The sequence below is a fragment of the Cetorhinus maximus genome, unplaced genomic scaffold (assembly GCF_964194155.1).
Source record: "Cetorhinus maximus unplaced genomic scaffold, sCetMax3.hap1.1 HAP1_SCAFFOLD_197, whole genome shotgun sequence".
Taxonomy (NCBI): Eukaryota; Metazoa; Chordata; class Chondrichthyes; order Lamniformes; family Cetorhinidae; genus Cetorhinus; species Cetorhinus maximus.
The window spans coordinates 58097-73452 of record NW_027596176.1 but is presented as its reverse complement, the minus strand read 5'-3'; the positions used below and the strand labels follow the sequence as shown (position 1 = coordinate 73452).

At 47.3% G+C, this 15356-nt stretch overlaps 1 protein-coding gene across 1 annotated transcript; it reads right to left on the bottom strand.

Annotated features, from left to right (window-relative positions):
* Positions 1–4809: 4809 nt before the first annotated feature.
* Positions 4810–12801, bottom strand: LOC144673010 (putative G-protein coupled receptor 139). The gene is made up of 2 exons (XM_078535009.1): positions 12666–12801; positions 4810–5720 (listed from the first exon to the last, which is right to left on the bottom strand). The coding sequence occupies exons 1-2, from the start codon at positions 12799–12801 to the stop codon at positions 4810–4812; spliced, it is 1047 nt and encodes a 348-aa protein (XP_078391135.1).
* Positions 12802–15356: the final 2555 nt, after the last annotated feature.

The window sequence follows — 15356 nt, the reverse complement described above, 5'->3', positions numbered from 1 at the left end:
GGTTAGGATCTGGAACGCACTGTCTGAGAGTGTGGTGGAGACAGGGTCAATCGATTGGTTAGGATCTGGAACGCACTGTCGGAGAGTGTGGGGGAGACAGGGTCAATCGAGTGGTTAGGATCTGGAACGCACTGTCTGAGAGTGTGGTGGAGACAGGGTCAATCGAGTGGTTAGGATCTGGAACGCACTGTCTGAGAGTGTGGGGGAGACAGGGTCAATCGAGTGGTTAGGATCTGGAACGCACTGTCTGAGAGTGTGGGGGAGACAGGGTCAATCGAGTGCTTAGGATCTGGAACGCACTGTCTGAGAGTATGGGGGAGACAGGGTCAATCGATTGGTTAGGATCTGGAACGCACTGTCTGAGAGTGTGGGGGAGAGATGGTCAATCGAGGAATTCAAAAGGGAATGAGACTGTTATTAGAAAAGGGAGAATTTGCAGGGGTACAGGGAGAAGGTGGGAGAATGGAACTGAGGGAATTGTTCATTCAGAGAGCCAGTACAGACACGATGGGCAGAATGATCTCCTCACTGAGCTGTAACAAATCTGTAATTCTGATTCTCACTCCCAGCCTATCTCTCCCGCGTTCTCTCGCAGTCTCTTTCTCTCCCAGTCTCTCGCTCTCTTTCTCTCTGTCTCCCTTTACCACCGAGTCTCTCTCTGTCTCTCTTTCCCTTCCAGTCTATCTCTCTCCCAGTCCCTCTCTCTCTCTGTGTCTTTCTCTCCCAATCTCTTTCTCCCTCTTTCCCTCTCTCTCTCCCAGTCTCTCTCTCTTTTTCACTCTTTCTCTTTCACTCCTGATCTCTCTCTCTTTCTTTCTCTCCCAGTAACTCTTCCTCTCTTTCTCTCTCTTTCTCTCGCAGCTTCTCTCTCTCTCTTTCTCTCCCAGTCTCTCTCCCTCTCTTTTTCTCTTAGTCTCTTTCCCTCTCTCTTCTAGTCTCTCTCTCTCGTTTTGTCCCAGTCTCTCTCTTTCTCTGCCAGTCTCTCTCCCTTTCGCTTTCTCTCCGGATTTCTCTTTCTCTCTCTATCTCTCCCAGTGTCTCCCTCTCTTTTTTCTCTCCCAGTCTCTCTCTCTCTTTTTTCCTCTCTCTCTTTCTCTCCCAGTCTCTCTCTCCCTTTCTCTCCCTCTCTCTTTCCCAGTCTCTCTCTCGCTTTTTCTCTCTCACTCTCTTTCTCGCCCAGTTTTTCTCTCCCTTTCTCCCTCTCCCCCAGTCTCCCTTTCTCTCACGCTCTCTTTCCCATTCTCTCTCTCCCTTTCTCTCTCTCTCTCTCCCAGTCTCTATCCCTCTCACTTTATGTTCCAGTCTCTCTTTCTCTTCCAGTCTCTCTCTCTTATTCACTCCCAGTCACTCTCTCTCTTTCTCTCACAATCTCTCTCTTTCTCACTCCCACAGTCTTTCTCTCTTTCTCTCTCTCTCTCTCCCAGGCACTCTCTCTGGTCCTTTCCCAGTCTTTTTCTTTTTCTCTCTCCTAGTCTCTCTCTCTTTCTCTCTCTTTTCTCTCTCCAAGGCTCGCTCTTTCTCTCCCAGTCTCATTCTCCATTTTCCTCACACAGTCTCTCTCTCTCTCTTCATCTCTTTCTCTCCCATTCTTCTCTATCTCACTTTCACTCTTACTCTCCTAGTCTTCTCTCTCTCCCTATCTCTCTCTCTCTCTATTTCTCTCCCAGCCTCTCTCTTTCTCTCCCTCTGTCTTTCTGTCTCTTTCTTTCTCTCTCTTTCTCTACCAGTCTCTCTCTCTTTCTCTCCCAGTCTTCTCTCTCTCCCTCTCTCTCTCTCTTTCTCTCCCAGCATCTCTCTTTCTCTCCCTCTGTCTTTGTGTCTCTTTCTTTCTCTCTCTTTCTCTACCAGTCCCTCTCTCTCGCTTTCTCTCCCTGTCTCTCTCTATTTCTCTCCCAGTCTCTCTCTCTTTCTCTCCCAGTATCTCTCTCTCGTACTCTCCCAGTCTCTCTCTCCCTTTCTCTTTCTCTCTCTCTCTCCCAGTCTCTCACTTTCTCTCTTTCTCTCCTAGTCTCTCTCTCTCTTTCTCTCGTAGTCTCTCTCAATTTCTCTCCCAGTCTCTCTCTTATTCTCTCCCAGTCCCTCTCTCTCTTTCTCTCCCAGTCTCTTTCTATTTCTCTCTCTCCTTTTCTTTCCTATTCGATCTCTTTTTCTCTCTCTCTCTCTTTTTCTCTCCAAGTCTCTCTCTTTCTCTCCCAGTCTTATTCTCTCTCTTTCTCACCCAATCTCTCTCTGTCTCTCCCATTCTTCTCTCTCTCACTTTCATTTTTCTTGCCCAGTGTTCTCTCTCCCAATCTCTCTCTCTTTCTTTCCAAGTCTCTCTCTCCCTCTCTCCCTCCTTTTTCTCTCCCAATCTCTATATTTTACTCTCTCTCCTTTTCTCTCTCCGTTTCTCTCTCTCTCTCTCTCTCTTTCCCTTCCAGTCTCTCCCTCTCACCCTCTCTTTTTCTCCCAACTTCTTTCTATCACTCTCTCCCCAGTCTCCCTCCCTCTCTTGCCGACCCACTCTCTCTCTCTTTCTCTCCCAGTCGCTCTTTCTCTCCCAGTCTCTCGCTCTCCCTTTCTCTGTCTCCAAGTCTCTCCCTCTCTTTCTCGCTCTCTTTCCCAGTCTCTATCTCTCCTTCTTTCGCTCCCAGCCTCTCTCTCTCTTCCAGTCTCTCTCCTTTAATATCTCCTAGTCTCTCTCTCCCTCTCTCCCAGTCCCTCACTCTCTTTCCCAGTGTCCGTCTGTCTTTCTCCCCATTGTCTCTCTCTCTTTTACTCTCCCAATGTCTCTCTCTCTTTCTCTCTCTCTTTCTTTCTCTCCCAGTCTCTCTTCCTCTCCCAGTCTCTCTCTCATTCTTTCCCAGTGTCTCTCTTTCTCCCTCTCTCCCAGTTTCTCTCTTTCTCTTGGAGTCTCTCTCTCTCTCTCCTTTTCTCCCAGTTTCTCTATCTCTCTGTCCCAGCCTCTCTCTCCTTCTCCCCAATCTCACTTTGTCTCTCTCATTCTCCCGTCTCTCTCCCAATATCAATGGGGTGAATGGCCTCCTTCAGCACTATAACAATTCTATGATTTTATTTGCTCCTTTCTCCTCCCTGCGTTCCCGCTTTCCCACCCTCCGGATTTCTGCTGTTTGATGCCTGATTGGTTGTGACGACTGCCTGTGATTAGGCTCAGCACGCTGATTGGTTGAAGTGGCTGTCGGGCAGAGCTTGAGATCGTTGATTTGCTCAACCTTCTGGCAGTCACCGGGTGAAGCTCCCTGATTGGATGCAGCTGCTGTCCGTCTCAGAGTGACATGAAACGATTGGTTGAGGAGTCCATGGGCCAGGCTGTAAGGAGGCAGAGACAGTTTGAGACAGTTGTATTTGCATTTGTGGGTGTTGGGAATGAGGTTCAGCTTCTAATATTAAATTTGATTTGCATTTCTGCATCTGTGTGTCATCAGAGGTCAAATGGAGTTTTAGTTCCACTTCTCAAGGGGCTTGCATTTCTAATGAGGAGTTTTACGACTCCAAAAGGAAAGGTAAAAAAACAAGGACAGAAGAATTGGACTGTTGCCTAGCAACAGGGGACCAGCGAGGCAGGTCCCTCCCACAGACACACACACAGAAGTTTTGATTTGAAGTTGTGGAATTTGGTTGTTTTTTTTAATTGAAAGCTGCTGCCAGGAGAGGCTGGTGCAAAGGGTTCAGATTGCCAGCCCCAAGCTAAGGAAAAGACCCCAAAAATCCAGGGGAGCGGAGCAGGAGAAAGTAACAAGCAGACCTCCTAGGCAAAGGAAGGACAGGAACCTAGGGGATACAAAGGTCCTGTTAGTGTTCTTAAGAGTGAGGGGCAAGTAGTAAGGCTTCAGGCTTCAGATTAAAACAGACAAAAGCTGCAGAAAGCAGTTTTAAAGTGAGAACAGCTTGCAAGAGGCAAGAAAGCCCAAAGAGATGGCTAGTTTACTGTAACTGTTTGCTATGTGAAACGTGAAGCAGTGGGGTGCTATGGAGGTGGAGTTGGTGAGAGAGAGAGTGTGTGGCAGACAGCTTGAATGCATATGGTGACCCAGGGAAGAGGAGCATTGGATGGAGAGTTCGAATCCCTGAAGGTGATCCCTTGCTGAAGGCGTCTGAGAGAAAACGTCAGTTTGGGAGAAGATTTGAAGGTGAGGTCTTGGAGAGCGGAGATTGGAAACCTTCAGGTGAAGGACGGAGTTCAGCGAGACTGAAGGTTGGCTCATGGTGTAACAATCGGAAATTGAGGAGAGAGCCATAGGATCTGGTTGAGGTGATATCTGTCACTTGGTTTCAGAGTGTTAGGCTTACGTGGACTGTGTATTTACAGTGAATATTAGAGTATAAGGTAACTTTAGTAACATGTACTATCCTTACAAATCTGTATATATCTGTAAAGGTATAGCTGTGGGCGTAGGAGTATTGTGATACAGTTCATCTTTTATTGTTGAATCAATGTTTTATTTTTTTGTTCAAAGTCCATCAGCTAACTCTGGTGACTCTGTTCAGTCGCCACTCTCCACGTATTTAAACAATCAAATAACAGTTCGGATCTATCAAGCTGGGTTCCACTCAGGGATGAGGCTTGTCCATTGATAACCTCAGCTGGGAGGTCAGACCGGCGCACAGGTTCCTGATTGGCTGAGGATGCTGTGCGTGTCCTAAGGTTGTTGATCCCTGATTGGTTGTGGGGGGGCGTCAGTCACCGGCGGAACTCCGTGATTGGATGGGGCTGCTGTACATCTCAGGGTGGCAGGAGCTGATTGGGAGTTTGTGGATAAATATTCCACTCATGGGCTGGAAACGCTGGGAGGCGCCTCTGGTCTGTTCTCAGTTTTTCAGTTTCTTCATTAATTGAACAATGGGTGTAAGTGGATATTTCACCAAATTCCTCACCTGCTCTCTGACCTTGGACTGAGTCACCCCATAAATAAATGTGTTTGTGCAGCAACTTAAGTTCACCAGCATCCATCCGACTTGTGCAAATGTATATTCAGAATGCGTGTAATCACTGGGATCGGTTCCTGTGATGGTGTAATATAAGAATTCCATAACATACACCGACCACAGGAGAATGAAGCTGCCGGAAATGGTGAAGAGTAAAATCACAGACCTCCTCCTGCTCTCCATCTCTGGGCCACTGCGATTCTCTCCCTGGCTCTGACCCCTCAGTCCCTTACGTACCTGACTGGCCACTAAAATGTGTCTGACTGTCAGAGCGTTGAGCGACAGCATTAAAGCGAACGGGAGCAGTGGGGTTGTAACCGTATCAAACCAGTCAAATCCCACCCATCCGGGGTCAGTAAAATAGCTTGGCATTCTATAACAGAACCAGGGTACGTTATCGATGATTTCTCCAGGTTCCTGTGCAAAGTAGCATGGGGTGTTTTTTAAACAGAGCAGAACGCCGGTTGTTGCTAGAACCACAGCCGCAGTTTTCTCAGTGCAATATTTTCTTTTCAGCTTCTGGCAACAAATGGCCACAAATCGGTCAAAGGCGAAAGTGACGGTGAACCAGACGGAACAGTCTGTGGCTGCACGAAGCAGGACAATGAGAACACTACACACGGGAGTGATTTCCAGGAACGACACTGGGAAATAATAATAACTGAGCTGCCTCAATACAACCTCAGTGATAATGACCAGTAGATCCGCCGTTGCCATGGCCACCAGGAAGCGAGTGGTGCAATTGGAGAGACCACACTTTCCCCGGGAAAGTATCAGAATTGCCAGTAAATTAGCTGTAAGAGAGAGATGGGAATGGAGACTGGGAATTAGTGATGCACAATTGTCCCTGTCAGGCTCAGAAAATAAGGGGAGGAAGTTACCACCAGGTAACGTGTGATATGGGTGGTCAGTGTGCGTGTGTGTTTGTGTGTCTGTATGTTTGTGTCTGGACGGGGTCTGTGGTGTGGGGATGGGGAATGGATTAGCAGGGTTTGAAATTCAAAAATCACAGCCATAACCTGAACCCAATGTCAATATTTTACTGAGGTTGCTTTCCGGGTTTAACTCTGAACCTCTGTGTTTCCTCATGGGACCCTCCACCCCATCCAGAGCCATCTGAGATTGGTGGTCGGAACCAGAGCACCTACCATACCCCCAACACAAACCCCCAATTTTGGAGCTTGCCCAGGGTTCGGACCTCTCCCAGGGTTTGACCACAGCCCAGCTTCAGACCCTCGCTGGATCGGAACATTCTCGCGATTGGAGCCTGGGTGGGGCTGGACTGCTCTCTCCCTTTATTGGTATCGCTGTGTTCAGACTATCCCCGAGTTCTGACCTTCCCAGGTCTGGACCTTCACCAGGTTCGGACCCTCCGAGGTTCGTACCCTCCCAGGTCGGGACCCTCACCAGGTTCGGTCCATCGCTAGGTTCAGAACCCCCACCAGGTTAGGACCACAGGCCACAAGTCAGGAGTGTGATGGAATAGTCCCCACTTGCCTGGATGAGTGCAGCTCCCACAGCTCTGAGGAAGCTGGACACCATCCAGGACAAGGCAGCCCCGCTTGATCGGCACCACATCCACAAATGTTCACTCCCTCCACCACTGACGCACAATTGCACCAGTGTGTGTACCATCTACAAGATGCACGGCAGCAACTCACCAAGGTTCCTTCCACACCTATGGCCACTACCATTTAGAAGTGCAAGGGCAGCAGACACATGGGAACACCACCACCTGGAACTCACTCACCATCCCGACTTGAAAATATGTCGGCTGTTCCTTCACTGTCGCTGAGTCAAAATCTTGGAAATCCCTCCCTAACAGCGCTGTGGGTGTACCTACACCACACGGGGACTGCAGCGGTTCAAGAAGGCAGCTCACCACCACCATCTCAAGGGGCAATTAGGGATGGGCAATAAATGCTGGCCCAGCCAGGGAAGCCCACATCCCGTGAATGAATAAAAGGAAAATACTCCCCATTTTCGGACCCTCAATAGGAATGCCCACTGCCTATGTTTTAATCCACTCACACACAGACCCCTCCCCCAAACCCAGCTGTTTTCAAGTGTATTTGCATTCGGACCATCATCAGGTTCGGCATTCCCCAGGTTCTGATTCCCACAGGTTAGGACACTTTCCAGGTTAGTATCCACACCAGGATTGGGCCCTCCCCGGTTTCACACCATCCACAGATTTGGACACTGTCCAGGTTCCGATCAACCCCGGGTTCGGATCCTCCCAGGGCTCAGACTCTGCCCGGGTTCCGTCCCTCCCAGGGATCAGATTCTCCCCATGTTCTGCCTCTCCCCAGGGTCAGACCCTCCCTGGCACCAGGCCCTTCCTGGTTCAGGTTCTCCCCAGGTTAAGACACTGCACAGATTCACACCCCCTCAGGTTCAGACCCTCCTCATGTTCATACTTTCCCCGGGTTCAGACTATCCCCTGGTTAAGGATCTCCCCGTTTTCATAGTCCCCCCGGGTTTGCCTCTCGCCGGGTTCAAGCTCTACCAAGGTTCAGGCCCTCCCCAGGTTCAGACCCTCCCTGTATTCAGAATCTACCCAGGTTCAGACCACCCCCGGATTCAGAGCCTCCCCAGGTTCAGACCATCCCTGTTTTCAGAATCTACCCAGGTTCAGACCACCCCCGGATTCAGAGCCTCACCAGGTTCAGAGCCTCACCAGGTTCAGACTCTCCCAAAGGTTCGGATCCTCCCCAGGTTTGGACCTTCCCCATAATCATAACATTCTATTAACTTTCCTAATTACCTGCTGTACCTGCACACTAACCTTTTGAGGTTCATGCACTAGGACACCCAGATCCCTCTGAATCTCAGAGCTCTGCAATCTCTCACCATTTAAATAATATGCTTCTTTTTTATTCTTCCTGCCAAGATGAACAATTTCACATTTGCCCACATTGTACTCCATTTGCCAGATCTTTGCCACTCACTTTCTATGTCCCTTTGTAGCCTCCCTACGTCCTCTTCACAATTTACTTTCCTACCTATCTTTGTGTCATCAGCAAATTTAGCCACCATTCCTTCTGTCCCTTCATCCAAGTCATTGATATAAATTGTAAAAAGTTGAGGTCCCAGCACTGATCCCTGTGACACACCACACGTCACATCCTGTCAGCCAGAAAGAGACCCATCGATACCAGCTCTCTGCTTCCTGTTAACCAGCCAATCTTCTATCCACGCCAATATGTTAACCCCGACATCATGAGCTTTTATTTTCCGCAATAACTTTTCATGTAGCACTTTATCAAATGCCTTCTGGAAATGTAAGTACAGCACAGCCACCGGTTCCCCTTTACCCACAGCACATGTGACTCCTTCAAAGAACTCCAATCAATTGGTGAAACATGATTTCCCTTTCACAAAACCATGTTGATTCTGCCTGATTAACTTAAAGTTTTCTAATTGCCCGACCATGAATATTTTAAATTATAGCTTCTAACATTTTACTTGTCACAGATGTTGGGCTAACTAGCCTATAATTTCCTGCTTTCTGCCTTCCTCCCTTTTTGAATAAAGGATTTACATTTGCTATTTTCCAGTCAAATTGAATCTATGGCATTTTGGAAAATTAAATACAGTACATGAACTATCTCACCAGCCGCTTCTTTCCAGACCATTAGGGTGAAGCCCTTTCAGACCTGGGGATTTGTCAGCCCTCAGCCCCAACAATTAACGTAATACCACTTCCCTGGTGATCGTAATTTTCCCGGGTTCCTCCCTCCCTTTACAGTTATTTGCAGGTTGTTACTTGTGTCCTTTATAGTGAAGACCGAAGCTAAATACCTGTTTAATTCATTCGCCATCTCCCTACTTTCCATTATCAATTCCCCAAACGCACTCCCTATAGGACCAATTCTCACTTTGTTAATTATTTTCCGATCTAAATATCGGTAGAAGCTTGCACTATCCATCTCTATATTACAAGGGAGCTTTCTCTCACACAATCATTTTTCTCTCTTCATTAATATTTTTCTCATCCTTTGCTGTTCCTTCTGTTCTTTCCAATCTTCTGACCTGCCACCCGTCTTTGCGTAATTATATTCTTATTCTTTAAGTTTGGTACTGTCTTTAACTTTTGTAGTTAACCACAGAGGTTGGGTCCTCCCCTTGGAACTTGTCTTTCTGATTGGAATGTGTCTATTCTGTGCACTCTGAAATATCCCTTTAAATGTCTGCCACTGAACCTCTCTTGACCTATCCCTTAACCTTGTTTGGCAGTTCACTTTAGCTAGCTCCACTTTCATGTCCTCATAATTGCCCCAATTTAAGTCTAAAATCCCAGTTTTAGGAGCACTCGTTTCTCCCTCCAAATGAATGTAAAATCCAGTCATATTCTGATCGTTGCATCCTAGGGGTGTCTTCACCGTGAGGTTATTAATTAATCCTACCCAGTCACTCTTTACCAGGTTCAGTATAGCCTGCTCTCCGGTTGGCTCCTGAAGGTGCTTTTCTAAGAAACGACACCGAAAACATTCCATGAACTCTACAACTATTATAACTTTGCCCATCTGATTATTCAACACCAGGTTCAGACCCACCCTGGTTTCGAAAACTCACCAGCATCGGACCCACACCAGCATCGGACCCTCACCAGCATCGGACCCTCACCTGGCTCAGACCCTCACCTGGCTCAGACTCTCCCCAGGTTCGGGCCGTTGCTGGATTCAGGCCCTCTCATTGTTTGGAGAATCCACAGGTTCAGACCCTACTCAGGTTTGGACCTTCCACAGATTCGGACCCTCCCCGGGTTCAGGCACTCTCTGGGTTTGGACCCTGTCTGGATTCAGACCTTCATCAGGACCGTAACTCTCACCAGGTTCAGATCCTCCCCAGATTCGGGCACTTCCCAGTCTAGAACCTTCTCAGGGATCCGAGCATTGGTAGATGGGAATAAAGGCTCTGGGAAATGATGAAGGAGTTTCAGAAGCACTGCTGTGGAAGGCAGCATTGACAGAACAGATGGAGCGGAGAAGGGGTAACTGGGAGATATTGGAACAGAATCATCCCAGGAAGTGGGGAGGGAGGAATAATAATCCAGGGAGCTGTGAGAGTCGGTGAGATTAGAGTAGATATTGGTGGGAAACCCATTCCCTGAAATGGGCGTAAAGAATTCGAGTAAATGAGGGGAAGGGAAGTTCCTGAGATGGACCATGTGAGGAGAAGGAAGTGGAAATTAGGAGCAACATTTTTTGCGTTAGAATCAAAGGAAGAAGATGGCAAAACACAGTCATCAAAGTACCCAGGAACCTCAGAAAGATTGGAACAATGACTGGTCCATGCATCCTACACAAAGGCAGCATTGCGAGCTCACATACAGGCTCTCTCCGCGGGACAATTGGAGTGTCTAATATCCCTATGTTTCCACCCAAGGTCCACACACCTACACTTCACCACAGGCTCCCTGTCCACAAATCAGGATGATGACCCTGTGAGGGTTCTCATACCTGGAACAGAACCGATGAAGAGAGAGAGGAGTTCCAGCTGGAATGGAGAATGAACAAAGCTGAACGATCCCATTCCAAATGGGATCCTCAGAATGACCCAGAAGGAGATGGTGGTGGGCAACTGGCCGCGAAATGGCCTGGTGATGTCTGTTAGGAAACATCCCATCCACTGTGTGTTGAAGGAGAGATTGGGCTTCACTGGAATTTGGAGCAGAGGGAACCCAACTTCCGAAGCACGGCTCCCAGCTCAGGACGGAGGGAGTCACTTGGGTTGTGGGACGGAGAGAGATATCTGTGGGGTGGGGGGTAGTGGAGGGGAGGGAAGGGGGAGGAAATAGAGAGACCAATGGTAATGAGTAAATACAACCAAAAAACGACAACATGTTTCAGGCTGGTTTTTGATAAGGTGATGAAGGAGAAGGTAAATCCTCTGTATTGGATGGAAGGCCTGGATACAGACTGAAATAAAACAGATAGGGAGAGGCAGCAGGGACATTATTCAATATACATTAACCATCACTAGAACATGATTAGAGGACACAACTACAGCTCATATAATTCATATTTTAAAAACTGAACATAGACCAAGTCCAAAGAACTATAGACCCGTTCACACAATTTCAGTGGGGGGAAAAATAACGGAGTCGAAAAAAGAAATAGAAACACATCCAGAAACACACAATATAATGAAGAGTAGTCAGCACAGAGTCCAAAAGTCAGGTCCTACTTGACTAATTTCATTGAATTATTGACCCGTTATCAGACATTTTAGATCAGATTTGTACAATAGATGGAAAACACTGTCATTCTCTAAAGACATTCAGTAAGTTACAACATCACCGATTGGTGACTAACCTCAGAGCTAATGGAGTTAGGGTGACAAGCAGCAGAATGGACAGGGAGCTGGCTACAAAGAACAGGAAACAGGGAACACGGGATAAAGGGGATTTACTGAGGCTGGTGGGAGGTGGCAAGTGGTGTTCCACAGGGATCAGCCCTGGGATCACTGCCCTTCACCATTTACATCAAAGATATGGAATCGTGAAGCAGAAAGATAATTTTTAAATTTGCAGCCAAATCCAAATTGAGAGGATAGTGAACACAGAACAAGGATAAAACAAAATACCTGAACACATTAATAATAACTAATAGACTTGCCCAGTGGACATTTCAATGGAAAAAGTCATTTTAACGTAGCTAAACATCAGGTGCTGCAATTTGATAGGAACCGTGAGGGTCCCAAATAATCCTTGGAAATGACTTTCCTCAAAGGGGTCGAGAGGTTCAGGGGTTCAGGGGAACAGGTTCATAAATCATTAAAAATAGCAACACAGGTTAACAAGAAGATATAAATCCAAACAAAGCAGTGGGCTTTATTTCTAGAGGAATGGAAGTAAGAGGATAAAAACACAAAGAGGATTGGAATACTGTAACAATGCTGTCGGGTCGCTCAAATGTCAGCAACTCGGTGAAGTCTGTTTATGTTCAAGTAGTTCAATAGAAAACAGAGAAATATCGAGGCATATGACGTGATACACCCATTACCAAACACGTTCAATGAACAGCTCAACTCTTGCCTTTATCAGCCTATTCCATTGCTAAAATACAGAGGCTCCATGGAATGGAGAGATCACTCAACAAATAAAAAACATAGAACCAACTTACTTCATTCGGGTTAGTGACCCGCAGTCAGCGCAATTCTACACTGACAGATATCCCCACTAATACATGGTCGGTTGGATCAGGTATTGAACTTTGGAGAGTGACCCATACTCAGAACAATTCTCCAATGACAGATACTCCGAGTAATACATGCTCATTGGGGTCAGATTTCGCCATTGGTTAGTGGCCCATACTGAGTACAATTCTACACTGACAGATACTCCTTGTAATACATGGTCACTGGGGTCAGGTATTCAGCTCTAGAAGTGACCCATACCCAGTGTGATTTTACTCTGATTCCCCCTAATACCTCCCTTCAGGGAATCTGACTTCACTGAGTTCAGGTTCAACATTACACAATATTCCAGTAAAATCAATAACTTGATCATTCAGAAAGTCTCTCAGTTAGAGAAAGATGTTTATTTACTTTTAAGGAAATGAATTGCAAATGCAGAGAACTCAAGACATTTGACTGAGGCAAATGAAATCACTGATCATGTGTCTGTATAGTGGTGACCACTAGATCAGCAAGTAACATTCTCAGTCACAGAGTAAAACCAGAGACCAGCTCACACACAGATTTACACAACTTCAATTGTTATAGACACTCACCAGGAACTCCAATAATAGCGAGGAAGGCGTAATATATTTTTTTAGCCATTTGAATCGGCAGATGCATTGTCAGTGTGAAGTGATGTGTCCCTTTGGGCTGCAGGCAATCTCTGTTTTGAACTCTGAGGCGATACATTCCCAAAGCCTTTCATTTATACCCTGTGGGATCACCTCTGGGGATATGGAGATTGGAGCATCCTTCAACTTTGCTTTCAACAATGAAGAAACAGATTGTGACATCGAGTTCGGTGATGGAACATGTTTACTCCTGAGATTGAACTGCCGCATCCCAAAGACTGGACAATGTGGAGCACATTGTTTAAATAAAATGAGAAGCTGTATTCTCCCACCAATGGCGATGTCACCTCAAACACCACATCAGCCCCATCCCTGGGTCTCATATTGTTTCAGTGACATCCTTCACTTGACTGTGACCCATTCAGTAATTACATTCCAAATGTTCGAGTGTCTCTCTCAGAGCTGTTCCAATACACTCTGGGATATAGCTGCCCTCTTTCAATGTGGACATTCAGTGAAATGATGGAAGTTCGTTAGTTTTGATTATTCATTGTAGAATTCAAACCATAATGGACCTGAAGCTAATTCAACGGGCACAAAATGCTTCCACATCTCAGCCGAATACAGCAACTCAAACTGGTCCATGACTTTAACCCAATGGAACAGTACAGTCCTTCCAACACATAACAAACACATCAACTGATACAGCCCGAGAACTGGTAAAGATGCAACAATGGATGCAGACCCTCAAACTGGTACAGACCCTCAAGCCGTGACGGTTTCTATTCCTTTTTGTGATTCTTTTCAATTTTTCCCTCCCCTCAATATTTTGGGTGCTCGCTCATTTTTGGGTTTCCCTTCCTAAATATCCAGCCCCACCACTAACATTTAAGGCCCTTCTATGAAAGCTGTAGCCTTCCCTCTTTGCCTCACACCCACCCCGCCACCCACACAACTTGAAGCCTCCATTTAAAGCCATCTGCATTTTCCTGTCTCCCTCAAGTTATGGACCCCCCCACCCCTTCAATTTTTTCCCTCCTTTTTTTTTCCGCTTACACACTCCCCCCTTGTCTCAATGTTTGGGTGTTCCCACCCTCAGTGATGGGGAACCCCCTCAGTTTTGTGGGGCTCTCCCTCAAGGATGCCGCTCATCTATTTTTGGGTGACCCGTGAAATTACAGGGGTGCGCCCCAAATTTTGGCCCACACTTTAATTTGGGCCAGTCCCCATTTTGGCCCCACCATTCCCCCCCCCTCCCAAAATCTTCCCTCCCAACCCCGCCCCTGCCACACCCTCAATTTACGCAGCATTTTTCAGGCCCTCTCAATATTTCCTGACTTTCCTTCTGACATTTTTTCATGTCAATTTGTACCCCTGCCTCAGTTTTGGGGTTCCCTCACCTCATTTTCAGGGGGCCACCATCATTTTTTTTCCACATGCGCTGCAATTTTTGACCACCCTCTGAATTTTCCTATCCAATCAATCAATATTTGGAGAGGACACCTCGGTTTTTGGGACACATGTGCTCAATATCCACCAGCCCCCCCCACCCCTCAATGTGGCAGGCCAGCTCCTGCTCCCCTGCCCCCCACCCCTCACACCGTACCTTTTGCCACCTCAATTTGACAGCAATCTGCATTTTCTAGGCTCCCTCAATTGATGCCACCTTCATATATTTACTGACCGTTCTATTCCAGACTCTTTGCTTTTGACTCGCCTCCACCTCAACTTTGCAGTGTCCCCACTCTCAAAAGAGCGGCTGCCCCTTAACTATCGGCCCCCAATCCACAATTCCGCACCCCTCAATTTTGGAAGGCCCCTCAGTTCATTGGCGTCCATGCCAATTTTGGGCCATGCTTTCGATTTGGGATTGTCCATCAATTTTGCACACCCTTCCCCCACCAGTGCCCCTCTCCATGCTCCCCACCCCTGGACACTTCAATGTGGGGTGCCCCTACCCATATTCCCTCCCCCTCAACTTTGGGCCCCACCATCGATTTTCCAGTCCTTCCATCTACTCCCAACCCACCCCCTCCAGCTCCAAGGGCCCCTCATTCATTTTTCAACATCCTTCATATGCAATTTTCCTGTCCCTGCAAATCGCCCCCTCCCGGAACATTCCTTCTGCAACATTTTCTCCCTTCAATTTATTTCCTGAAAATCTAAACATTCACCCCACCCACCCCCCCCACCCCCCCACCTCCTCCTCACCCGGGACAGAATTTATCAACCCCTCAAATATTGTCCCAATTCCATTCTGAATTTTTTAATTCATTCACGGTACATGGGCTTCACTGGCTGGGCCCAGCATTTATTGCCCATCCTTAATTGCCCCTTGAGAAGGTGGTGGTGAGCTGCCTTCTTGAACCGCTGCAGAGCATATGGTGTAGGTACACCCACAGTGCTATTAGGGAGGGAGTTCCAAGATTTTGACCCAACGACAGTGAAGGAACGGCCGATATATTTCCAAGTCAAGATGGTGTGTGGCTTGGACGGGAACTTCCAGGTGGTGGGTGTTCCCCATGTGCCTGCTGCCCTTGTCCTTCTAGACGGTAGCGATCATGAGTTTGGAAGGTGCTGTCGAAGGAGCCTTGGTGAGTTGCTGCAGTGCATCTTGTAGATGGTACACACACTGCTGCTACTGTGCGTCGGTGGTGGAGGAAGTGATTGTTT